Here is a 27,150-nt window from a genome sequence, read left to right on the forward strand (position 1 = left end):
TTATTGTGAAGGCAGGCAGTCATTTTTACTGGAGTCTTCAGGATTGACTAAACAATAGATAGTAATTGGGGCATTTTCTAAAAGAGAAGAAAAAAAGAGAAGAATTAGTTTGATATCCTATGGATTTAAGCACATAAGTATTTTAGAATAATTGTATTTATACAAAATTGACAGAAAGGAAGACTTGATAGTGGAAATTTCTACCCCATGTAATATTTTAGGTTTTTATTATTTATAATAATTCAGCATTTTCTGAAGTTTTATATTTCAATTATATAATCTTACTGTCATAGCTGATAAATATGCAACTACTAGCTTTAAAAAAAATGTAAATTATACCATCTTAAAGTCTTATATAAATCATTTGATTTTTTATTCACTCTGAACTTTATATGAGCAGTGTTTGGTGCTCTCTAAGCTTGGTTGTTTTCTTGCACTAGCACTGATGATGTTACCTAGTTTGGGTAATGAAACATCTGAAAGAAAATAACCAAGCTCAGAGAGCACCAAACACTGCTCATTTCAACTCTGAGCTACAAATATTCTCCTTTATTGGAACTTTATATGAACAGAAAATAAGTAAGGCCATGGCTGTGCTATAGGATCCATTCATAAAAATTTTGTATTGACTTTAACAGTTTGACATTATTGCAAAAGTTTATTCAAGGGAGAGTAAATACAAAAACACATGAATTATTGGGAATAAAAATACTACCATCTGTTCATAACAATGTGAAGTCACAGATGTTGGTTCTTTAGCTGGCATTTGCTTTCATATACATGAAATTCTTCTCAAGAACCTAGGTAACTTTCTAAATGTCTCTTTTAAATAATGAATAGGCAATTTGGTGCCCTTCAGATGCCCTAACTTTTATTAGTTCCAACATTATAGCAAAAATTATAATTTTTGTTGTCCAGAACAGCTGGTAGGCATCAGTGTGCTTGATTTTGACAAGTTGCTGCAATCTAAATTCACTTGTATCGAAAGACAAGTACACCGTATCGTGCAAACTCCAGGTGACTTACTAGATGACAAAAAAGTGTTTTGTTTTCTTTTTGTTTCCAAATAGGCCAGATTTTGCAACCCAGATAAAGTAGGAATGAAGTAGGAATGAACATTTGAAAGGAATTTGGGGATCAGAATTATTGCTATTTGTATGAATCAAAATCAAATGAAGGACTCTTGAGTTAGAAAGGTGAAAATATTGTACCTTCATTAGAATTTAGAGCACCCTCATCTTCATCTGCTGAATTTCTACTATCATTTTGGATATGTTCCTCCAAACACTTTTGGGTAGTCTCTCGCATTTCTCCTTCAGGACTTTTTGAAAGAATGTTAAGTGAGCCTTTAGAAAAGAAAACAGATCCTTACATTTTTATCCATTGACCATTGATATAACATAATAGAATTACTGTACCTTGATTAACATGGGAACAAACCATACATATATACACCCTGTTTCCCCTAAATTAAGACATTCCTGGATAATAAGCCCAATTGGGCTTTTGAGAGCTTGCACTAAAATAAGCCCTCTCCTGAAAATAAGCCCTCCCTGAAAATATTGCAACCCAGCAGCAGCCATGAGATGACCACACTCGCTGCTTCCTGCACCTCAAAAATAATAAGACCTCCCCAAAAATAAGGCCAAGTGCTTATTTTGGGGGTCAAAGGAAAATAAGATCTTATTTTCAGGGAAACAAGGTATATATGCAAAAAAATGGCAACCCACCACTGGTATATATATTGGTTGCCAATTTTTTTACTACCAGATTTAAGGAATGGCATCTATGGGGTTACCAATAATCTTAGTTATAACTGTACCCAAAATACAAAATTTCATAAAAATAATTAGAAGTTTGAAGAATCCCTTCTGTTATTCTCAGTAGTAGAAAAATTGGTCTCAGTCATCTAATATGAGCCTAGCCGAGTTATTGTTTGTTCAAGACATTTCATGTTTTACATCCCCATGTAGAAAAGTAACATTGTAAGGTTAATACTTCATTGTTACTTGGAAGAAATGAAATAAATATGACACACCAAAAAGAATATTTTGAACCCTGTTTGTCAGTTCAAAAGCTCCTAGTGCTTATTAAAAATGTAGTGAAACCAATTCTTAAATACTTACTTCATATAAAAGAGAAGAAATATTTCACATGTGCTGGACTTTGAGTATTTAACAGTGAAAATTAATTCAAAATATTTCTATTGAAGCTCCCTCTTCTAGAGAGCTTCAAAATGATTTAGAACTCTTCTAAATAAAAGACAATATTTACTCTGGTCATGTGTTATTGACTTGACAAACACGGATGTAGGTGTTCTGCCTATTCAACTAAGAACCTGGTTTGCCTAGAATATTGCAGTTACTAGCAAAACATAAATGTATCATAATGTTTTGCAATCTGGAGAATCACATCTAGCAATGCCATGATCCAAAATCTCTCCTCTCCCCTCTGCTCCCTTCCCCTCATCTCTTCTCTCCTCCCCTTTCCTCACCTCTCCTTTGTTCCCTTTCTTTGACTAAGTGACTGCTGTTTGGGGATTTATTAATTATTATTTATAAATGGGTAAATTCTGCATTAGTTTTCTGTAAGGCTAGGTGAAGGACTGTTTTTGAGAAACTCCATTGTTCACAAATGTGCTTTTAGGTCACTTACTGTTGCCAACTGCCCAGAACATATTGTGCAATTAATGGAAATATAGTATCAATTGCCAGCTAGTTTTGAGGTTAAAATCAGGCCATTGTTGTAATAGTAAAAGTCCCAATGTTGCTTGCATCCATAATATTATGGCATTACCTTCACCACTGAAATCAGTCTCAGGGACAGAGATTGCTGATTACTGATGCTTTGGATGAGGTGAGAATGATGCCCATGAAGAACTGAGCATCATTCATCATTTGTGGATTCTGCATTTTAGGGGGAATTTGTGGATTCTACATTTTAGGGGGAACGTATTCTCTGATATGGTCCATGTTATTCTTTCTGCCTGTGAAAATCCTTGTTCTTCCAGAATTAAGTCAGTCTTAGTTCTTGACATATTTTTGATATTTATTATCATGGTACTTATTTCAGCACATATATTTGTGCACCTTTATTATTTAATTTAAACCTACACTAAATGTGAAATAATTGGCTGATCTCCAATATTCTGGTGTTACTGTAAATAAGCATGGGAGTCTGCACGGACCAAGGGAGACAAATGATAAAGCATGCATAATGACATTGTCACATAAAGGCTACAGCTTTTGAACTTTTATTAGGCTAAAAGTATATAATGGTGGTATTTGCATAAAAACAACACAGTATATATTCTCATTTTAAAATACCTATGGTTTGCTGCAGATAGTGCTATATCCAAGGTTTGTCTTTTATTTCAAAATTTCAGTTCTGAAGGATCCAACAATAATTTATGATTTTACTTACCAGTGTTCCTTTGTCTTATTTTAATAAGAACCAAAATAACCACGACAGGAAGAAGTAGAAGTAGAACAAGAACTGGAAGTACAATTGCCAATAGATTTTGCTCACTGTGTGAAGATCTGAAAACAGATATAAATGTCCACAAGATCCTTTATTAGAATTTGGAGTTTATTTATTCATAGTCCATCCATAAAAATGCATCAATCCCATCAGACAAGGAATTTCATCTGGTGGGTTTCAGGAGAAGAACCTTCTCTACTGACAATTGATTTGGGGCCCCAGTAGTGGGTTCCATGCTGGAAGTGGTTGATGGACTAATAGCAAATTCCACCTTGCTCCTTGAATACCCTTTCCATCTTTTTACCTTAACATATAATTTTATTGAAATATAGATTTGTATTGTTTATGCTTTTAACTTTGTAAGCTGCCACAGTTGGCTTAAGGTGAGATGGGCAGCAAATAAATTTAATAAATAAATAAATAGCCCAGATTAAGAAATATAAAAATAATTAAAAGTTAGAAGAAAAGTTTGAATAGTTAATAATGCAAGGAAGGAACCAAATCACTTCTATAAGCCATATCTATTGATAAGTATTTTGCAACCTTTTTGAAGTACAGATAGTCCTTGACTTACACGGCCACGATTCAGACCAGATTTTGTGTTGCTTAGTGAGAAAATTGTTTTGCTCCATTTTATGACTTTTCTCGCCACATTTGTTAAGTGAATCACTGTAGTTGTTAAATTGGTAGCACGGTTGTTAAGGGATTCTGGTTTCCCCCATTGACTTTGCTTGTCAAAAGGTTGCAAAAGGGGATCACATCACTCTGGGATACTGCAACCGTAATAAATATGAACCAGTTGTTAAGCATCCAAATGTAAATCACATGACCATGGGGATGGTCCAACAGTCATAAGTGTAAAAAATGGTCATAAATCACTTTTTTCAGTGCCGTTGCAAATGTGAACAGTGACTAAATGAATTGTTGTAAGTCGAGGACTTTCTGTATCTGGAAATTGGCCAAATCAAAAAGGAGAATTATCATCTGGATCATAAAAAGACTTAAATACAGATTAGAAATTTATCACATATGCTGTTAAAATGCCTATTGTACACTTAGTGTAATACCACCCATCAAGAAACGTAACTGTTCTCATGCTGAAAAGGACCCTTTATCAATCACAATGATTACACCTAACACTGAGGAAAATTGTAGGTGATAACATTAATGTTCCGGCTTTTAAGAAACTACCTTTTCATTTTATTTTTTGGGGGTAGGATATAGATTTGGTTACCTCTTCAAGCAATTGAGTAGGAATTATAATTGGTGGGTTAAGATCATCTGGAAACCTCTGGAAACTGCTCCAGAAAACAATAGTGTGAATAGTAATGGACATATGATACCCCTCTTAAATGAGTTACATTGGTTGTTACTTTGTTTTTGAGTGTGATTCGAGGTGCTTATCGTAATTTCTGAGGCCCTATTTCACCTGGTTTTATTGATGCACCATTCTTGTGGTGTTAGCCTTGATCCAACAGAGTTGGCACACCTTTGATTGAGCAGTATAGGCACACTTCTATAGGGACTTTGGAAGTGTATCTTTTCTGGCAGACTAGTTACTTTTATCTCAATTGATGCACCTGATGGCATTCTGGAGGCCCTTAAATGCTTGACCCAGTTTCAACTTTGGGCTAATCCTCAACTTACAACTATGATTGAGTTGGATTTATGGTTGTAAGTCAAGGGACCCATGTGACCAGAAGTAATTTTATGCCCTTTTCAGAGCAGTCATTAAGCAAATGTTACAGTTGTTAAACAAACCTATTCATTTGAATGGGTGTTTTTGCTGGAAACTAACAAAAGCCACCAAAATCCCATAAGAAAATCATTGCATATTATGGTCATTGCTACAAATCTGCCAGACTTGATTGGATTTGGCCCACATCCATGATTGGGTCTCAGTTTCAAACACCTTGCAATAAACAATATCATGGTCAAAGTAGTAATTAGGAGAATCATATTTATATCATATTATAGAAAGTCTCCCCAGCATAATGCCATACAGAGGAGGTTGATGCCAATGTCTAACCACTGGGTTTTAGCACTAAATTGGGAAAGGAAAAATAAAAGCAAATTGATGCTGTCAATTTGAAACAAACATAAGACAGAAGTAGAGAGTTCAGATGAAAGGACAGGTTGAACTCATTATAAAGGTCTGACTGTTCTCCTATGGCTTGAGTCAGGGTGACTGAAGCCCCTTTTGTTGGATGTGAAAAGTTATTGGGTGTCATTTTTTTATCGTTTTTGGATTTATCATGAGTTTATCAAAAAAAATTCCTTTCTCTTCTGTTCTTTGGTTTTGTTGCTTGTTTCCTCATATTAAACTATTTTCACATTGTCTGATGTTTTATGAGCCACCCACCATCATCTGGAGTCAAATCAAATTAAACCAAACAACCAGAAATATGTAAAAATAAAATTAGGAGTCAGCAAAGCGCGTTAAGAGTTCTTCCACTGGTATCTGTGTTTTGTGCATGATGGGAAACTTTTTTTTTTAACTCATGATTAATGCTCGACAAGAATACTTAATTAATCAAAAATTATCTTTGAATGGCATGGGAACTGCACATTTGTTTGGTAATAGGAAGGTACAACAATTAAGTGTTACAATATTTAATTATTGCAGGAATGTATTTGTTGCCCTACATGTTGAATATGTAATTATTGCATTGAGATTGTTTAGGCATGCAGAGAAAGATCTGGGGGGTGAAGCTTCAAGGAAGAAGATGACTGGAAATAAATGCCAAGATATTTAAAAGCATTTACCTGCTCAGTTCAGTTGCTGCTGATGTTCCAGTTGTGGGGATGATTAGTGTACTGTAGTGTGAATACATCTTTGTTCGTACATTATTAATTTCTAGTATTTTAGTTTGCAATGGGGAGTTACTGTATGAAGCCTGCGTTGCAACTCTATTTGAGATATAGACAAGATTAGCCATCATTAGCATATAGCAGATTGGAAGTGGTTTTTCTGGCCAAGAAAGGGGGATGGAATTCTGCTTTATTAAGAACCTGAAGAATGAATGCCACTGATATAAAAATTTAAAAATGGGAGTGGGAGAGAGTCCTTCTTGACTCTCTTAGAAATTGGAATAAGGTGAGTTGATTTTTCACTATTTGAGTATTGGATCTGCTTCATGCAACATCATAAATTGCTCAAACATGCAATCAATAGAGGAAGCTGCTAATTTTTGCCACAACCACTCGTGAGGAATTGAGTCAAACTCTGCATTTGTAGTGATAAAAGCAACAAAGGGAATAGCCTACTTCACAAGAAGTGGTGCAAAGTAATGCATTGTTCCTTAGCAGAAAAACCTGTTCTGAAGTTGGCATGTTTTACTGTTAAGAGTCTTTCTTAAATCATCCAATCAACAAGTTTTTTTAAAAAAATATATTGAATAAACTTTAAAAACATTGGACATAATCAATAAATTGATGTTTAAGAAGTTTTTTCTATACTTATTAGGCAAAATAAATTGATTGGATGGTAAGACGACAACAGAGATTATCTGCTGTTCTACATTTAGGCAACAAAAACGAAATGCACAGGTACAATATAGGTGGTACCTTGCTCAACAGTAGTAACTGTGAGAGGGATCTTGGTGTCCTAGTGGACAACCATTTAAATATGATCCAGCAGTGTGCCGCAGCTGCCAAAAAAGCCAACACAGTTCTAGGCTGCATAAACAGAGGGATAGAATCAAGATCACGTGAAGTGCTAATACCACTTTATAATGCCTTGGTAAGGCCACACTTGGAATACTGCATTCAGTTTTGGTCACCACGATGTAGAAAAGATGTGGAGACTCTAGAAAGAGTGCAGAGAAGAGCAACAAAGATAAAATCAATTCCAATTAGGGGACTGGAGACTAAAACATATGAAGAACGTTTGCAGGAACTAGGTATGTCTAGTTTAATCGAAAGAAGGACTAGGAAAGACATGATAGCAGTGTTCCAATATCTCAGGGGTTGCCACAAAGAAGAGGGAGTCAAACTATTCTCCAAGGCACCTGAGGGTAGAACAAGAAGCAATGGGTGGAAACTAATCATGGAGAGAACCAACTTAGAACTGAGGAGAAATTTCCTGATAGTTAGAACAATTAATCAGTGGAACAGCTTGCCTCCAGAAGTTGTGAATGCCCCAACACTGTAAGTCTTTAAGAAGATGTTGGATAGCCATTTGTCCGAAATGGTATAGGGTTTCCTGCCTAGGCAGGGGGTTGGACTAGAAGACCTCCAAGATCCCTTCCAACTCTGCTATTGTATTATTGTATTGCTTTTTGCTTATCTTGTAGCAGAAACCGCATTTTGTTTCTAACTAAAATATGCACATCTCCACCAATATAATAAGCCATAAGAAAGGAGTGCCATCTACTGGCTTATCTTTAATTAATTGATAAATTAATTAATTCATTCATTGCAACCCAAGAATTATTTCCATTTTTTTCCGTTAGGTATGATATGAACAAGTATAGTTTTTGGTGAAGTTGTTAACAATCTAGTATAATCCAGTAATGCTACTGCATTCCAGTAAAGCTAGTATATTCATCCTGCTGGTATATTCCAGCAAGATGCTAGAAAAGTAGTATTTAATTCTAGTGTATAAGGTCATCCGTGGGAAACCCAATTTTAAATTTTTTAACTAAAATATAAAAAATATACCACCCACATTTAATATTTTTGATTAAAAAAAGATGAACTTATTTGCAGGGATATAGGGAAATATGGGTATTTTAAAACAAGTATTACAGTACATACTTGAGAACAAGACCATTCATGGGATAAGTTGACTCTGTTTTTTTTTTTTTTTTAAGTATATTTTCTATGCTTATTCACGGGTATACCTGGTATACATTTCAAGAGAATACTGAAATATACTAGAGAGCTTGCCATTGTTGATTATGAAGCTGAATTCTAAAAATAGCACACACTAAGCCTCAGAATTTTGGGCAATATTCAGACTTAGCCATGTTCTAAACAGACCTACTTAAAAAAACAGAAATACATTGAGTCTGAATCCAACCATATGGCTACTCTAGTGTGTGCAGCACTTAAATAATATGTTTATTTATATGCTATTCAATCCAGTTTCTTATTCTTTCCTGGGTCTTAGTTTTCAAAGGATACTGATTAGGGATGTCTAGTTTGGAGACAAATTGTAATAAAATGTTTGAAGCTTACATTTCAGAAAAATTCTTATCACAAATAAATGGAAAAATGTTTTAATTAGAAACCATCTGTCTTCATTAACTATACCTTTCTTTGTAGACGTCATCTGTAGATGTCACATGCCAGTACCAATACAAAGGAGTAGTCTGTGATTCATATGTCTGTGATTCATAGGTAGTTTGAGTATCACTTAAGATATTATAGAAAACTGATTCTGTTTTAAAAATAAAATAGAATAATGTTATAGCTTGAAATTCAAAATATTTCTAAATCAAGGTGAACCTTCCTTGTTTTTTATATGTTAAAAATCAGCCTTCCATCTGAGTAGCATTATTTGGAATTGTCAGAAACATATCAGAAATGTAGCCAACAGCCCTAAATGTTGGAAACTGAAATCTAAGAGGACTTCCAATTCTTAGCTTTTGCTCTAGAAAAAGAAGTGGTGCTGGGATATGGCAAACACTATCCAAGGCTATTTTCAGGTCTGTCTATTTCCCATCGGTTTTTCTTGCTCCACCAGATCCAGCAGGGAAAGTGTGATCCAGATCCCTTCCATTAAATAACATGGTCTTGTTGGATCCCAGAATCATGACTTCTCTATGGCAGCGTGTACTCTCTGGAGATTAAGATAGCCCTGATCCAGTTAGCCTCTGACTTCTTGTCTACAAAGCATGTGCTTTACCAATGATTTTCAGCTCTTCCTTTTATGAATACATAAACATACATATTGGACTCCAACCAGCTGTTCAAAAATCAATGCTACTTAAACAGCATTAGCAAGACTGCAAGTAGAATCTCACATAATTGGATGTTTTGCCATATTTACAGACAAAGGATATTTGTAGAAAAATAATTCCAATAACTATTTGTATATAGAGAGATTTTTCTTTTAGAAATTTTATTTTGAAATTTTTCCTCCCTCCTATTTTCTTTTAAAAATGCAAAATTACCAGAGGAAAAAGGTCAAAGACAACAGTTTTATCATTTCTGAATTTCAAATGGCCCTTTAATATAAGGAAAGCTAAATGTTGACAAGTTATTCTATGCTGAATTTGATAATCCCTTCAGGCAAATGATAGTCAGAAGGGATTTGGGTAAATTAGTATTAAGTCAACATGTTTTCAAGGAATTACAGACTATTTTGTGAGCAGACTTTTTGCAAATTTGCATATGATTCCATCTGCATATATTTTGGGAAGCAGCTTAGTTTAATAGTGGAATTTTGTTTAAATTATGAATAAGGGGAAAATCCATTATTGCAAAGACAAACCCTTAACTAAACAGATAGTTTGAAAAACAAACAATGGCTTGATGCCATTTTGATATATTAAGTAGAGACAAATAGAACTACAGAATGCTCAGGCTGCTTAATGTTAATTTAAATCAAGTATAGGCAGTTCTATGCTGATATATATATGTATTACAACCAGCTCTGACAGCTCCACTGTTAATATTGCCATGCCATAAGCCACCAAACAGCTGATTGGCATTTTAGGAGCCGTGGCTCAGCTCTTCTTTCAATCAGTTCACAAAACTGTAAGAAATTTAACAATCACCTGTCTATTAAATGAAAGATGAAAGAATAGAATCCAAAAGGGTTGAGATGAGAGATGGTGGATAGTGAGAACTGTGGGGGGAAGAGTGAGACAGAAAAAGTTAAGAAGAGCAAAGATATTGGTAGAAGATTTGTCAAGTGAGAAGAGAGAGTCAACCCCTTTAACTCCCTTCCAAAGAATGAGGAGAACTACTGTTTAAGGAAAATCATCATGGGAAACATGCCAGCTGAGGGTCTGCTTCAAAGGAAGAGCAAGAAGAAGCCAATTTTGGCTCTAAAAGCCATCATAGGAGTTGGAGATCTGATGTTGCAGACCATCCCAAAGGTACTGTTTCAATAGGCAATTGGACTTTCTGATTTTTCTTTGAAGATGTTTTGCTTCTCATCCAAGAAGCTTCTTCAGAGAGAAGTTTCTTGGATGAGAAGCAAAATGTCTTAGAAAGTCCAGTTGCCTCTTGAAAAAGCACCTTTGGGACAACCATGACCTAGATGACATATTCATCCTGGATGTCATAGACATGATGTTGCAGAGCTTATTGCTCAGGTGCACCCTCAATTTAAGTCAATATGTAATTATTACAGTAGCATATTTGCCTTGAGTCAATAACACAGAGTCAGAAAACTGAATAAGGGATTTTACAATGAAGAATCAGTTCCATCTTGGTTTTTCCTCTGCTCCTGTACAGTTTTCTTTTGTGAGGCTACAGTTACCTTTTATAGTTTTTCTGTTAATGCTTACCCTCCACAGTTTGCAGTTGTATGGTTTTTACACTTGCATTCTTGCCCAATGTTCTTGTCCTACATACATAGACTCCTGCATCTTGTTTTTTCAAGTCATTTATAGTAACACTGAGAGTTCCTGAGCTATTTCCATTGGTCATAATAATTCGGTGACTGTGCTGACTATTCTTGCTTTTTCCCTCTATGGGAAAGCAACCATTTTTTTTCATCTTGCACAAGAATTTCTTCATTTCCAGACTTCCAGGAGTTCTAGGACATTGGAGCTCTACTGACCCAGTCAGTTTACCCCAAACAATTTGAGGAGATTTTGGCAAATACTGACCTTTATTTGCTAAAAAAAATCAAAGGCATGACAAATTGATTATCAGATAGCAATGAAACATTATATAATTCCAGCTAACATTCCAAATGCATAGCAAGAGGAACAAATAAATTAATATGCCTAGCAATTTTAATCATTCACTTTTTACATTTTTTTTTCCAAAATGGGCTTTGAACAGATACCATTAATTTAAATAATTCTAAAAAGCTATTACACTTTGGGGACCAGAGCCAAACTGCTCCAGCTTCAACCACTCCAGATAGTTTGGATTATCATTTGGATCATTCCTAAATGATTCAGACTGTAATATCCAAGAGACATGAGCATGGAAATGGATGGACAATGTCCATTGGAGATAAATTAAATAAGATAACACCAAAGCAGCAGCTCTTATTTGTTTGTTGGTTGGTTGGTTGGTTTCCAATTTGTACCTAGTTTAATTATGTGATCAATAGTTCACAAAGTACATTGATTATTGTTTCTGCCATAAAACTGTTGTGAACTAAATCAAACATTACAGAAACTTATCTCAATACCATTTGAGAGTTTTTTTCCCCAGACTAAAATGTTGGATCTCCTTCAGTCCTGGTTTGTTCAAAACACAGCCCTAAAGATAAATCTATCTATATCTTAATAAATCACATGGCAACTTCCCAATCTTGCAATTATAACTTATTTGTTGTGATTCTAACCACTCATGTAACTCATTAATAATGATTTAGTACATTTAAATATTGAGCTAATAAATTCAAATAAACAGATTTCCTTTGTGATCTGGTTTCCCAGATTCCCAGTATTACTAGGCTATGATAACCTCAATATATCTTTTTAATAACTTTGTTATTTTGTAACAAAGTTACAAAAAAGTTACAAAAAAAGTTATGTAACTTTGTCACATTTAATTTTACATTTTTAAGAGCTGTCTCATCCCAGTCATTTTCGCCCATGAATCATGTTTTGTCATTTTACCTGGTTGCTCTGTATTTTTACAGTTTTTGTGTATGTATCATTGTTAAATGCCCAGAGTCATGTATTTGGGATGGGCATACAAATGGAATAAATAATATAGTGTGCACTAGGCATAACCCTCTGGGAAAGAACTTCTAGATCTAAGCAGGAGTAGGTTTCAAAAATTTCAGCAATGGGTACTCTGCTTGGTTGCTAGGTGGGCCTGCCCATGGTGGCCATGGACTAGTTGGCCTTCTGCCCCATGGCAGGGAGGATATTTTCACTTTTCCCAGGCTCCGGAAGGTTTCCTCAAGTCTCTGGGAGGGTGAAAACTTCCTTGCCCAGGCTCTTGAGGCCTTCTGGGGGGGCCGTTTTTCCTCCTCCCCAAGCCTCCATGCAGGCCCTGCACTTACCTCACATCCAAAATGGACTGCATGGAGACTCCTGGGAGGGACATGGTGGGGTGGCAGCAGAAATGGGCAGGGCCATCCAAAGGGTGGAATTTGAAGGTTCTCCAAACCGGCCATAGCTATAGGTTCTCCTGAACCTGGGAGAACCCATAGCAGCCCACCACTGGATCCACTGTGGCCATAGCTATGCTGTGCTCTTAAATTGAGCTTCTCCTGTGTCTAAAATAGGCTGTCTAATCCTGAGAAACAATGTGCAAAGTATCCAGACCAAACTACCAGTTACTGCATCTTCACAATTTCTCTACTTCTGGGCCATATTAAAAAGGACACCGGAATTGCTTTCTATTGGTTGGTCTTACTGGAGATAAATACTGTTATATGTGTATTGTATCATATATAAAACTTTCATAAAAAGCTAAACTCATATGTACAAAGATAAAGCATCAAAATATAAGCATGCATAACACGAGTTGTAAAATAAAAATACTTTTCTTGTATTTTGCCTGTTTTTCCTCATTTTCCTCCACACCTACGGTATTACAGAAATCTTTTCTCACCATCACAGTGGCTATAACACTTGCCTCTCACATAGAATATGTTTCAGTGGTAGTTTGCTAACTGGTTTACTACCGGTTTGCTTGTGCTCGCACGCCTGCTCCTGCTGCTTCCACTACTGGTTCTGCTGAACCGGAGCAACCCACCTCTGGGGTGTTTGATTTGAAACATAGCAGGAAATGTGTTTTATGCGTTTTAACTAATACATTTCTCTCCCTGAATTGCTTATCTTTGCGCTTTTTAAAAAAAAGAAAAAATGTCCCTTTAAGACTGTACCTACAAAAGTCTAGTGATACAAACAAATGCAGTCCAAATGTGAAACTTTATCATTGCAATCAGTAGTATATAAGCATGGTTAGATATGGACGTCACTTGGTGCAAAGAGAGTAAAGGAATTTATAATTTTGTATAAAATAATTTCTTAAAAGCCAGAGTTAGTTGCTTATTTTATATAAAACTGTTCCTTTCACCTCTTTGAATCAAGTGATATCCATATGTATCCAAAATCAAGTTCATTACACACAAAATATTAGGATTAGTACTGGTATATTACTTTTATTACTACTTGATTTTGTAATATTTTACTATGAGCCATCAGTAAGGTACATACATATACGCTTTGGAGAAGAATATATTTATGATATTTACTTACCTTCTAAAACAGTTAAATTCACTCTAGCATATAAACCATGGTATATCTTGCCAATGCCACATCTGTAATAACGGGAATCTGTCTTTTTCAGCTCTCTTATTGTCACTTGCAAAATCCCTTGTTGAGGGTTGTTGTACATTGATACCCTTTCTTTGTAATTTTGATGTATGAAACCACGGCTAGAAATGACAGTTTGACAGACTTTATTTGGCAATTCCTCGCACAAAAATTTTCTGTCATGCCTATTCACTGATGTTGGTAAATAATAGCATTTGATTGTCACTGATCCACCAACATGATGTATAAGTAGCATTGGTCCATATAGTGTGTTTGAAACTATTTTGAAGAAAAAGAAGGAATGCAATCAGCAAATTATTCCCCCCCAAAAGAAGAGAAAGATAAATACAAGATTTACAAGAAAATCATTGAAAGAAAATTAATAATCTTAACCCAGATCCAGTTAAATCAGATAAAATCTTAGTAATCATGAATTGATAGAACATATTTTGTTTATTATAGTTATTGCCATATAATCTCATTTGACAGTAATACTGGAGTACAGTAGAACCTCTGGTCACAAAAGCTTCTGACCATGACCAAGTCGGGTTCCAACCAAAAAATTCACAATCCCCCCCCCTTTCCTGATTTCCCCTTTTGTACCATATTTTTTAAGTGCCAAATTTCCAAAATTAGGTTTGGGTCATGACCAAACTGAGTTATGACCGAAATTATGGAACAAATTATGGTCATGAGCAGAGGTTCTACTGTAGTACTGGAGTCAATGGGATTATTTTATATTATTGCAACACTTCTTTCATTATATCAGCAAGAAAGAAATTATATAATAATTATATAATATCAGTGGGTTCCTAACCGGTTTACTACCGGTTTGCTTGTGCTTGCATGCATGCTCTCAACACTTCTGTGCATACGCCGCCGCTGCTATCGGTTCACCCGAACTGGGAGCAATCCACCTCTGAGTAATATGAATATTTATTTAAATATTACTAATTAATACATTAAAAGGTAATCAATTGACAAATATTTAATTATTTGAAATATCCAAGAGGAGAAGAAAAAAATATATAGTTTGCTATATCTTGCTTTATTTTCAGATTCTTTAATGTAAATATACACTTCTGGAAAAATCTAAGAGCCATTTTATTCAATATTAAAATAAACATTCAAACTTATAGAACTGGTTTAAGAAAACTAAAAGCTGAAATGGAGACAAGAAATAATAGCAATGTATTAGATATATTGATTAAGAAACCATTTAGTCCATAAATTAGCCAGTCTAGTGATTAAGGCCCCAGGCTAGAAAGTAGGAGACTGCGAGTTTTAGTCCCACTTTAATCATAAAAACCAGCTAGGCAACCTGGAGCCAGTCCCTCTCTCTCAGCCCAACTTAACTCATACGGTTCTTGATGTGGGGAAAATAGGAGTTGCTGCCTTGAGTTGTTTACCAAAATAATAAAGATGGGACATAAATAATAAATAAATACATAACTAAAAGATTGAGTGGTTGATATACATAGAAAAGGGAAACCACAAAAAATGAACCCCCAAAATTAGTTTGGGAGTTGCATCACACACACACACACCCAATTGCTTTTTTAAAGGATGCTATGAGCCTGTCTTATTCACAGAATTATCCAGTCAACCCATCTTTTTTCCTTACTTGTTCTTCCATTATTTGTCTTTCCAATCAAAATCAGTTCAAAAGGAAATGGCTGAATATACTGAACCTGGTATCTTTTGATTATTTCTCTGTTTGCAAGAATCCTACATCTAACTGCTGAATGAACATTGATTGGATCATTAGTGTCATTCTTTCCTAACATGTGAGGAAAAAGCTAATGAGATAAAAGTTCTGGCTACTTACCATGTATCACAGTGAACAAAATAAAGATAATCAGCATCCTGCTTGAATTCAGAAATATTCAAGAGGAAAAATATCTGAACTGAATGGTAGAAGCAGAATAGATTCCAGGCTGTCTTGCAATGCCTGATAGAGATATAAAAGTCATTTCACTTATTAGAGATCAAAAAGAAAAGAAGTGGTACCCCATTCTGTAGTCCATCCCCCCAAACCCCTGAATTTTGCTGCCATTTTTCATTAGAAATTATATGAAAACTACAGTATACCAAAATAAGCTTATACTACTTTGAAAAACTAAGAATTCCTCTCAAAAGTAGAACATTAGAACAAAAAAGACAGAAAATATTGGTCTGTATGGCATTGTGATCCATCATTTTGCATCATGTCTGTGTATGAGAGAGAGTGGGGGAGGAGATTCAGTATTTAACATTCGTATAGCACATTTAATTAAATGCTTTCTGCAGAAATAAGCAGCTTCCCCGAAGGGATTCCTTGCTTCCAAAACTTCTCAATAACAATGCCAGAAGATGAATGAAAACAATATTTATGTTCAAGATGTTATCATCAAGACTCTTTCTCCATGTGAATTAAAACGTTTTTAAGTGCTATTGAAGAGTATCTAAAACATGGGTGTCAAACTCACAGCATCATGTTGCCATCACGTGACATATCACACAACGTTTTCCCCCTTCACAGAGCTGGGGTGCGCATGACCTATGCATGATGCATCCGGACTACAGGCCACCAATTTGACACCCCTGATCTAACAGTATGTTGAATCCTACCTGAAACCTAACTATTTATCCTAATCAGTGCTTGGCCGCACATTATCTAGAGCATTTAACTATAGTGTCAATTTTTATCCACTGATCTCAGAGCTATTTAAACAAATTATCTTAGTCACATCTGAATCCTTTGGTAGCTTCTCTTTTGGTGATTAAATTGGGTACAGTTATACTTTACATTTCAGCCACAGTCAAGTCAAAATTAAATCCTATATGTTAAATCTCAGTAACTTTCACGATGCTCCATCTCCAAACTCTTTTCTCTAAATGTAAATAATAATTCATAGCAAAAATTCATTTTTGATCAGGTACAGCACATATTAACATCCAGCCTGTGTAGTTCAATTAGACCTGAGGTTCTCTGTCATATAAATTAATTTCTCTCCATTTCCCCAAGGCCTAACCTTCCTGTAAAAAGGAAGCAAGAGTTCTTTAATGTTTGTATATTCTCTTGTCTCAAATACAAAGGTCAACCATTTAGCATTGTTCCCATTACTCTTCTTCTCTAAGGAAAAAAACCCTTATTTAGGGGAAGGTTGTAAGCAGTGATGGAAAAAACCCCCCTTGCCAAGTAGAGTAATTCATGTTCAGCTCCATTCTTTTCATTTCCCACTATCTAATCAGAGCTGAAGAAGTGGAACATCTTCAATGGAAAACCAGAAAGTCCAGTTACATCTTGAAAAAGCACCTTTGAGACATGTTCAGCTCCCATTTTTTAATGCAAGCATTCTGTCAGGCCAGAATCCTGGCTAGCATAGCCCTGTCTTCTATAGATAGCATCGGTGGTGGGTTCCGGACCCCGTCTCAACCAGTATGCTGCGCACGGAGCTGGGCATCCTAGTTGGGCACGCACGCTTTGCGTGCATTCGCACACCACCACCCTGTGACACCCAGCTGCTCGGCGGAGGTCATGTAGGCACTGCACGCTGTGTGCACAATTGGCCTATCATGTTATAAACAGCTATGGAATGCGGGTGGGTGGGTGGGCCAAACTAGTACAGTTGTACCATGCCATATTGCCCGAAAACCACCACTGGATGGCATGGCCATTTAAGAGGGGGAAGCAAGACCCATGACAGTCTATTGAGAATCTACAGAATGTATACATGAATCATTTTGATACAACCCTTGTTGTACAGAATACATATATGAATCCATAGAATACATGAATTATCTTGATACAACCTTTGCTGCTATTATAAAACAAATTGTATTCACAAAAATGTCATCATTATTTCTAAATTTATGTCTATACGTATTATGACAATCTAATGCAAATCTACATTCTTCCTCCTTTTTGATAATGCGGAAATGAGTCATGTAATTTATAGCATACACCAAGACACTGTGGGTCACATCCTAATGCAGCAAATTTATTTTAGTTAGTCATCTTGTCTTTCAAAAATTACGCACAGGGGTGCCAGTCAGTGTTCCGGTTAGTTTAAATGGAAACTGCAGAATGTCATATAAATATTTTGAATACATTGAAAAATAGCCTTGATAAAATTGTGTCTTGGTTTGAGTACATAATGCTGCACCTATTTATTTGAAGTCACTTTATAATCAAGGTAACCTAAACTGAGGAAGGGCTGAAGTGACTATTGCAATGGGCTCTGGAGCTCCTAATCCTAATTTTAATCTAACCAAGTTTTTCCAAGTTTTTCATTTGAATTGAAGCAGAAGAATTAGCTTATTTCCTAAACCAAAAGTAGACAACAGGGCCATTGGAGGTGCTAAATCTGCTTTTAGTGGCCTTTGGGATTATCTCTGACCATGGCTGCTGAAAATTAACAGCAATTTTGTGCCTTGTTGAAAAAGAGGGAAAAAATGAGATTGGCAACATAAATCCTCAAACAGGATTATTACAAACTTCCATCCCCAAAACAACTCTCATTCTTTATGTCTGGAATAGCCCCATTCACTTTGCTGGCATTTATCTGCAAGAAACAATTGTGTTCCTTGCCCATCAAAACTTGCTAACACCATTGTTGCAGTTAAGAGTCCTCCATCAAAAGCTGCTATGTGAGATTCACTTTTGTAGCTATTTTTAATAAAGTAATACTTAGTAAGATCAGCATAACAGAAAGTTAAGAGTTTTGTTATTCAATGTAATCTCAAGCATGTTTACTTAAAATAAATGTCCTTGTGATCAAGAAATCTAAGACACACTTACGTTGCAATCCTGTTCAAGTGACCACAGAAGATTCATTGTATTCAATATGGCATGCTGCCAACAGGCCACTAGTTTCAGGAAAAACTTGTCTTTATAAAATACAATGTACATTTTAAATATAATTTACCATATGCCATTTTGCGGTAATTTAAACACAATGTTATTCAGAAAAAATATTTGTTCGATATTTCTCTTTCATGTAGAAGCTTACCTTACACTTACCTAATGATGACTACTTTACATACCTCTATTTTCCAGTTATTATCTTTGATAGTTGCATCACTGACCTAGAAGCCCACAAAATATAGATGATAAAATCTTGGTTGCATTGCAAAATATTTCCTTACTTTAGAGATGGCTAATTTATTTCAGTCCAGCCATTCAAAAGCATCAGTTTCATGTTATAACTTCTTCAGCAATTAGGATACAAAAGAAAACAGTTGCATATTTAAAAGAGGAAGCCACAATTTTGGCTTTATATATCTCAATTACCGCCGTCTGTAGTATAATGAAGTTCTTGATTCAAAGAAGAGGAAGGACCTGAGGTCATAATGAAACAAAATCCCCTAAAGATGGACAAGCTTCAGATTTTTTTAAAAAAATCTAAGTCTAGTATGATATATTGGCACTTACTTCACAAATCAGCAATTTGGTTTACAAGGCCATTTCCCTTGAGATCACCACATATTCTGTGTCTGACTTTATGTTTTAGATTCTTACAGTTTTTAAAAATGATATTACATTATTTTGCTTCAAAACAAACAAAACCCTGGGAATGTAGGAAGCTGCAAAATCCCTTCTTCATTATATTTATTTCTAAAAAGTTTTTAAGTCTCCTGTAGACTACTGGGGTATTTCTAGACAGGAAAAAGGATGAGGATATTCTGCCTGCTACTTTAGGAAAATACCTACATAGTCAAAAAAAGATTAAACAAAGGAGAGGTGGTAGAGAGAATTCTTGAAATTAGAGAAAGTAGTAGAAACAGACCAACCTTTCCTATTGGCTGTTAACTAAATTGATGTTTTATGGCTGACAATATAACTATGAAAGCCATTAGGCATATGCAAAATCCTACATGTAGCCCTTTTGTGAGAGTACTCGTGATATTTCTCAACTTTGTAAATGTGTCTCCAAGTCTCCAAATTTGCCTACATTTTATATACATAAGTTTTCTATTTAAACTATTGAAGAGTTTTTTTTTAAAAAGTAAGTTTTTAAATAGTTTTCTTTTTATCCAGGTAGGAAACATTGTAATACTATTTGAAAGTAAAAAATGAGTATAAGAAACTAACAGAAAATAGAGTTTTCTTACATGTGGTCTGGGGTTCTCCCAAGGGTCCATAAAATCAAAATTATTTGCCAGCCTATGGTAAATACAATATTAAAGTCACAACAAACAATCAGAAGTGGTAATGGCAGCAAATACATCTATTTTGGAAATGATAAATATAATTTGAACAAACAAAAGCTCTTTGGGAGTCTTCCATAATTTTTAAAAATAGGAAAAGGTCCTGAGAGGGGAAAAACATTTAAGCAACATTGCACTTGAACATTTATAAGTTCCTTTTCTTAGTCACATCTCATTATGATAGGAGGGTTTTACTAGGGGCTTGTGTTTTTCCCCCCAGGTAAATACAATGATACTGTCCGGATTTCAGTGTGTGAGTGAGGAGGAAGCCAAGTGACTGATGAAGGAAGAATTTCCTTGGTATCTTAAATTAGTGTAGCAAGATAAAAATCTCACAAACACTTGACAGGACCAATAGGCCTTTGGAAACCAGAGCAATAAACAATGAGAAAAGCATAGGATATATTCTTCATTCTGTACACATTGGATGTAATAATTATTGCATTTCAGGCATAAAATAGAAATAATAGATGTATTGGCAAAAGCCACTTTAGACATTTGATGGAAAAAGAAACTTCAGTTTTATATACCCACAGGATAAATCAAAGATAGCTTCACATATGATCATGTATTATTTTTGATATATAGGCAAACAAAATAATTTCTAACATCTGTAACCCTAGTTTGCCAGCCATTGATTGCTGATACCATTATAAACTGTATTCTTTTTGCATAATCAAAATTACCTGACTCTTATAACAGCAACAACAGTAGTTTTTTGTATATTTAGGGATATTCCAACTTGCAGAAGACTTCCTCTCCCCCCCCCAATAAATTGAATTACTCAATGAATTACTGGAAGAGATATCAAAATACAATGATATCTATGGCACAAAAACAACCGAGAACTTAAAATGAGTGATGTGGCTTTAAAATTAGGAAGATGCATATCTAGTTTCAAACAGAGGTATTTTATTTTAACCTTAATTACTTGTTCTCAATATAAATTGCTTGTGCATCCAGCTTTGGTTGCCGGAATGTAAAAAAATGTTGAGACTCTAGAAAGAGTGCAGAGAAGAGCATCAAAGATTATTAGGGGATTGTAGGCTAAAACATATGAAGAATGGTTGCAGGAACTGGGTATGTCTAGTTTAATTAAAAGAAGGACTAAGGGTGGCATGATAGCAGTGTTCCTATATCTCAGGGGCTGCCACAAAGAAGAGGAAGTCAAACTATTCTTCAAAGCACCTGAGGGCAGGACAAGAATCAAAGGGTGGAAACTAATCAAGGAGAGAAGCAACCTAGAACTAAGGAGAAATTTCCCGATAGTTAGAACAATTAATCAGTGGAACAACTTGCCTCCAGAAGTTATGAATGCTCCAACACTGGAAGTTTTTAAGGAGATATTGGATAACCATTTTTCTGAAGTGGTGTAGGGTTTCCTGCCTAAGCAGAAGATTGGACTAGAAGACCTCCAAGGTCCCTTCCAACTCTGTTATTTGGTTAAATATGGATTTTTAATTTTTCAGTATGATTGCTCAAACAAAATTGAGATAGATAATTCACCTTAGTGTGAATTAGGGATATTCAACACTTGGGGATATTCAACAAAAAAATCTTTTCAATGTCTTCACTTCGTTCACAACAGAATGAAGGAGGTTAAAGAAGCAGTGAAAGAGGAGGCAACAGAGGAGATTTTTGAGGTTTCTCTATGACAGTAAATAGAAGTTATAGTATTCTTATTTTAAAAGTTCTGTTATTTTCATTTCAAATGATCTTTCGGGAGGATACTGAGCATGTTCCCAGGTTCCCTAATCTCCAGTACACAGATAAGGAGCTCCTTGCTAGCCCACAAACACCTAGTAATGTAATGTTTTCTCCAGTCTTTGCTATCTCCTTTCCTAAAAACCTTTAAGAAGGGTAGTTCTACTCCTTGGTAGACTGAAGGCAGAAAGAGAAAGACATAAAGGTTGATTTGGGAAAGTGCCTGTTTGATAATATTGCAACCTCTGATTGAAGTAATACTTTAGAGTACTGTAGAGATAGTACATAGCTCTAGATTTTTGAGTCCCCAAGTAACAGATTATAATCAGGACCTTATTTTATATCCCTATATTTGACACTATCCTTTCATAATGCATTCTTTTAACTTTTGTGTGTATACCTTTTAGTCAATTTGTTCCAACAGTTCCGGTAGCCAAAATTTCAGACATTGTTTGCAGCTTCCTAGGAGGGAGGGGAGAACAGGGGGGGAGAAAGGGGAAGGAGGAGAGGGGGGGCACCACCCAATTGATTATAATTCACTCTCTTCTGGTTTTTAGACTGATGCCTTAACCACTGGGCCAAACTGGCTCCATGCACCATAATACAAACTATATGCACCATAATACAAACTATAACAAAAAGTTATGCAAGACAGCCACGTTGGTGTGCTGGTTTGGTTATGACCAGGCTGGAAACCAGGAGACCATGAACTCTAGTCTTATTTTAGGCATGAAACCAGTTGAATGACTTTGGACCAGTCACTCTCTATCAAACCAATTCTGACACCAGTTGAAAAAATCTTGACCATAGAAAACCACAGAGATTTGCTAGGCAGTCACAGGTGTCAAGATTGAATGGAAATTTTTTTAAAAAAAAATAGTTATGCAAACACATTAGCAAGCCAAGAATCTACATAAAAGGTATGAAAATTGAGGCATGACACTCTGCAGCAAGTTATTTCACATAGACATGTACTGCATCACAATATTCCCTTGAGAGGTAAGAAACAGTATGCAAAATAACAACAAAAAGGAAAATGAAAAATTTAAAGCATGAGGTAAGAAAAAGGAAATTTTCTTATATCTAATTTTCATCAACATTATTCCCTTCTATTCTCACAAAACATCCTTGTTTCTACCATGTCCTCATTTATATGTTGCCATTTATTTTTTAAACTTTCATGTCTCTTTCTCTAAGGATAAATAGGATTCAGCTTTCTCTTCTTCCTTCTGGTAATCCATTCCTTCTGGTAAACCATTCACTTTTGCTTCATACATTTGTTTCTAACAGTTGATTTTCTCTGTAAGACCAAATCAGCGCAATATACCTTTTTCATAGTGGTCATTCATTTTGTATTAAATAAATATTCATTCACCATTCATTCATTATTGACTCTTCTTGATCTTACTTTACCACATAGGCTCCATAAGTACTTCTTTGCCACTGCATGTTTCTACTGACCTATACAACACTCACTTTCATATAACAAAGTGGTTAGAAGGGTGTTCTTACACACATCAATTTTTGCATCTTTTGACAAACTTAAATTTCATCCTGCAGGCAACGTACTTTCTACAGGTGGTCCTTGCTTAACAATCACTCATTCAGAGACAGTTCAAACTTGTGATAGTGTTGAAAAAGTTCTACGTACAGAATACAGAATACCAAGAGTTGGAAGGGATCTTAGAGGTCTTCTAGTCCAAGCCCTTGCTTTAGTAGGAGATCCTATAACATTCTGGACACTTTTATTTTTTATTTCATTCTCTCTGCAAACCTTCTTGTTTAGCACTTTTTAGCAACTTCCAAAATTGTGTTGGATTTTCATAAAACTATCCCTAAATTTTCTCTGCCTCTTTTAGGTTTAATTGATGTTTTTTCATTAAATGTCTTTGTTTATTATATCACTTGTTGTTTGTACATATCAAGATATCATTGCAGTTTCTTGCAACTAATAATACAGTTCAGCATTTCCAGTACTGAGTGATATTTCCATCCTAAGTGGTTTGGAGGGCTGATTCTATCACACTGTAGGAAATTGCTGCCATCATATGGCCATTGAAAGATACTTCTTTATAAATATCAAATTTGCACAGCATATGCCTACAGCTTTTTCATACACTAGAAAAGCAGACTACTGGTATATTTCATCAAATTTTGTTCTCCCTGGATCAAAATTGAGTCTGCTTGCCATGTGGACTCTTTTGTAGGACTTTCATACAGTGGCTCAAAACTCTAGATAACAAACCACTAGATAACAATAGGTATCTAAATATATATTCTGTTGTTGATATTTAGAGGACATTATAAATATTTGAAGCCCAGATATATAGTTCTAATGTTTGTGTGTTCAAAATTTTGCAACATGGTTTTCTGCTGCACTTGGACAGACAACTGTTTCATTAAAATCTTATATACTTAAGGTGACCAGACATCCCGATTTTCGTGGGACAGTCACGATTTTGCACAATTTGTCCCACGTCCTGAGGCATTCTTAAAAAGTCCCGATTTTTGTGACCGGACCCGGAAGTAAGCCTGCCCCGCCCCCAGCCCTGTATACCCATCTTGGCCGGCTGGTATTTTGTCCTTTCTGTCTCCCCGTTGCTCAGAAAAGCAACTCTGGGAAGCTCTTTTGCTAGCAGGCAGGTTCTAGGATGCCTGCCGCCACCAAAGGACCTTTCATTCTCCCTCTGCCTCATTCACTCGTTCAGGCAGCAGAAAACAAAAGAAAATCGCACAGCCGAGGACAAAGGAGCCTGCAGCCTCCTTCATTCAAATGTTCAGGCAGCGGGGATGGGGGGGGGCTTTCTCGCATGCCTTCTTTCTCTGAAGCTGCGCCAGATTCAGCAAACCGGGCAGCGTGTGCCCTTGGGATTGTGCAGCAGCCAAAGATCGCCTGGTTAAAAAGGAGGAAGAGGAGGCTCCGCTAGTCCGGAGCCCATCCACGGGGGCAGGAATCCACACACACACACACACACACACACACACACACACACACACAGGGAGGGAGGGAGGAGAGACAGAGAGAGAGAGAGAGAGAGAGACAGACACACACAGAGAATGACAGAGAGAGAGACAGAGGGAGGGAGGGAGATAGAGGCAAAGAGCCACACAGAGAATGAGAGACAAACAGATACAGAGAGAGAGGGTTTTTTTAAAAAAAAACTTTGGAGTGAATCCAGGAAGAGGGAAGAGATGGAGGACTGGCTTTTCACTCCAATTTCTGAGCCCCCAGCTGTTAGTGATGGAGGAGAAGGAGGACGAAGGAAGGGGTTGCATTTTTGTCAGGCTGGCAGCTCATTCTGTGGCGTTTTAAAGAAATCCCATTCTTTTTTTTTAAGCACGAAAGGAAAAATCTGCAAAAAGTCACGGGGAGCCCAGGGAATGTTCCTTGCAAAGCATCATGGTCGCAGAGAATGCAAATGAAGGTGCTTATCTCCCCTCCCGGCTCCGTGTCCTTGTATTCAAATCGGAGTCACGCTGAGTCCCATTGAGAGGGCGGAGGGATGCTGTGCTTTTATTTTGTTTTACCTATGTTCTCACAACCATGCAAATGTGGGTTTTGTGCTACAAGGATCTTTCTTTCTTTCTTTCCCTGTCTGCAGTTCCGATTGCAGTTGCTTCGGATTAAAGCACCATTTCTCATTCCTTGCAAAACTGGGGAAAGAGCAGGGCAGCCTCCGCCCTTTCCTTGCAGCACCCTCCGTTGCAAAATGTTTCCCTCATTTGGTTTATAAGTTTGCAGCAATGAGATCCAACAAATAGGAAAGTTTTAATAAGATTTTCTGACTTTATTTGGTCTCTGCTGCCCCCCCCCCACCCAAGCCCTCCCAAGGAGAGAGTGGGAAGGAAAGGAAGGAAGGAGGGAGGGGGGAAGGAAAAGAAGAAGGGAGGGGGGAGAAGATGGAAGGAGAAAAGATGAAAGGAAGGAGAAAGAATAGAAGGAGGAAGGAGAAGGAGGAAGATGGAAGAAGAAAGGAAGAAAAAGAATAAGGGAGGGAGAAAAGAGGGAAGGAAGTAGGAAGAAAAGGGGAAGAGAGGGAAAGAGCAGAAAGACAAAAAGGATGAAGTTGATAGGCAAGAGGAAGGAGGAAGGAAGGAAGAAAGAAAAAGGAAGGGAGAGAGGAAAGAAGAAAAGATGGAACTAGAAAGGAAAGAAGGGAGGGAGGGAGGAAAGGGGAAGACAGGGAAAGAGCAAAAAGACAGAGAAGGTGAAGGTAGATAGGCAGAAGGAAGGAAGAAGGAAGAAATAGGAAGGAGGGAAGGTGAAAGGATGGAAGGAGGAAGGAACAGAAGCGAAGAGGAAGAGAGAGATGGAAGAGCAGAAAGACAGAGAAGGTAGATAGGCAAAAGAAAGGAAGCTGAAAGAATGGAAGGAGGAAGGAAGAAAAAAGGAGGAAGGGAGTGAGTGAGGAAAGAAGAGAGGATGGAAGGAGAAAGGAAAGAAAAGAGGGAAAGAGCAGAAGACGGATAAGGTGAAGGTAGATAAGCAAGAGGTATGAAGGAAGAAGTGAGGTGTTTCGAGGAGGGGAAAAACATTTAGTGACCAAAGTTACAATGGCATTGAAAAAAGTGACTGATGACCATTTTTCACACTTAGCGACCGTTGCGATCATTTTTCACACTTAGCGACTGTTGAAGCATTCTCATGGTCACGTGATCAAAATTTTGTTTGGCAACAGATTCGTATTTATGATGGTTTAAGTGTCCTGGGGTGACCTTTTGACAAAATATAATTTTTTTAATCAAGCCCCCCCCCCCCCCCCAGTCAATGGTGTCCCTCTTTACCAATCTGAAAATCTGGTCACCTTATATATACTGTACATTTGTTTTATTTAGTTCACGAGACAGCACTTTATTGTTTTTAAATTCTGGTTATAGTTTTCCAATTATAGCATACATGAACTAGTACTGCCATCATGTGGCTGTTTAAAAGTAGTAATCTGCATAATAGGGTGTTTTGTAAAAGTGTAACTATAAAAAAAAACCTGCAGCAATCTAGACTCAAAGAACAAAAAGAGCATCATCAGTCAGAGAGTTAAAAAAAAAACAGGATGGAGACACGGAGACCATAACTGTAACTCATGAGAAAGAGGTGGGGGTTTGCTTGTTCAGTTGCTGCAGCCATCTTAATTTTTCTGACCTTCTCTCCTTCAAATATCTCTGAGGACAATATGGGATTGTGAGCATGAATGACACAGCAGTCATGAACATCTCAAACCAGAAAGGTTTTGCCTAGGATCATGTGTTAGCTGCAGAACTGGTATAATAGGATAATTCTGTTTTCTATATTAATTAAGCTTTGAAAGCAATCTTTTCCTGAAAAGCTGTTTTCATGGAGAGTTCTTTTTAATATGAGTTTTTGTGG

At 36.4% G+C, this 27,150-nt stretch overlaps 1 protein-coding gene across 1 annotated transcript; it reads right to left on the reverse strand.

The window, feature by feature from the left end:
* On the reverse strand, window positions 1-15,754 carry LOC148044665 (polymeric immunoglobulin receptor-like). The gene is made up of 8 exons (XM_087720738.1): window positions 15,718-15,754; window positions 13,833-14,168; window positions 10,944-11,267; window positions 8,737-8,863; window positions 6,247-6,390; window positions 3,424-3,539; window positions 1,212-1,346; window positions 1-77 (listed from the first exon to the last, which is right to left on the reverse strand). Exons 1-8 carry the CDS (start codon window positions 15,752-15,754, stop codon window positions 1-3), a joined length of 1,296 nt encoding a protein of 431 aa, XP_087576864.1.
* Between the last annotated feature and the right edge of the window lie 11,396 nt (window positions 15,755-27,150).

This window comes from Thamnophis sirtalis, unplaced genomic scaffold (genome assembly GCF_051295495.1).
Source record: "Thamnophis sirtalis isolate CommonGarterSnake01/CBP01778 unplaced genomic scaffold, rThaSir2_p1.2 scaffold_7, whole genome shotgun sequence".
Taxonomy (NCBI): Eukaryota; Metazoa; Chordata; class Lepidosauria; order Squamata; family Natricidae; genus Thamnophis; species Thamnophis sirtalis.

What these genes read in the sequence shown, in the direction of transcription:
- LOC148044665 (XM_087720738.1), bottom strand. Translation starts at nt 15,754, where the DNA reads ATGCTGATTATCTTTATTTTGTTCACTGTGATACATG. An exon ending in GAATTTAACTGTTTTAGAAG is followed by an intron (nt 11,268 to 13,832) that starts GTAAGTAAATAT and finishes TAGCAAATAAAG; the next exon opens with GTCAGTATTTGCCAAAATCT. An exon ending in GATGACGTCTACAAAGAAAG is followed by an intron (nt 6,391 to 8,736) that starts GTATAGTTAATG and finishes TATCTCAAATAG; the next exon opens with AGTTGCAACGCAGGCTTCAT.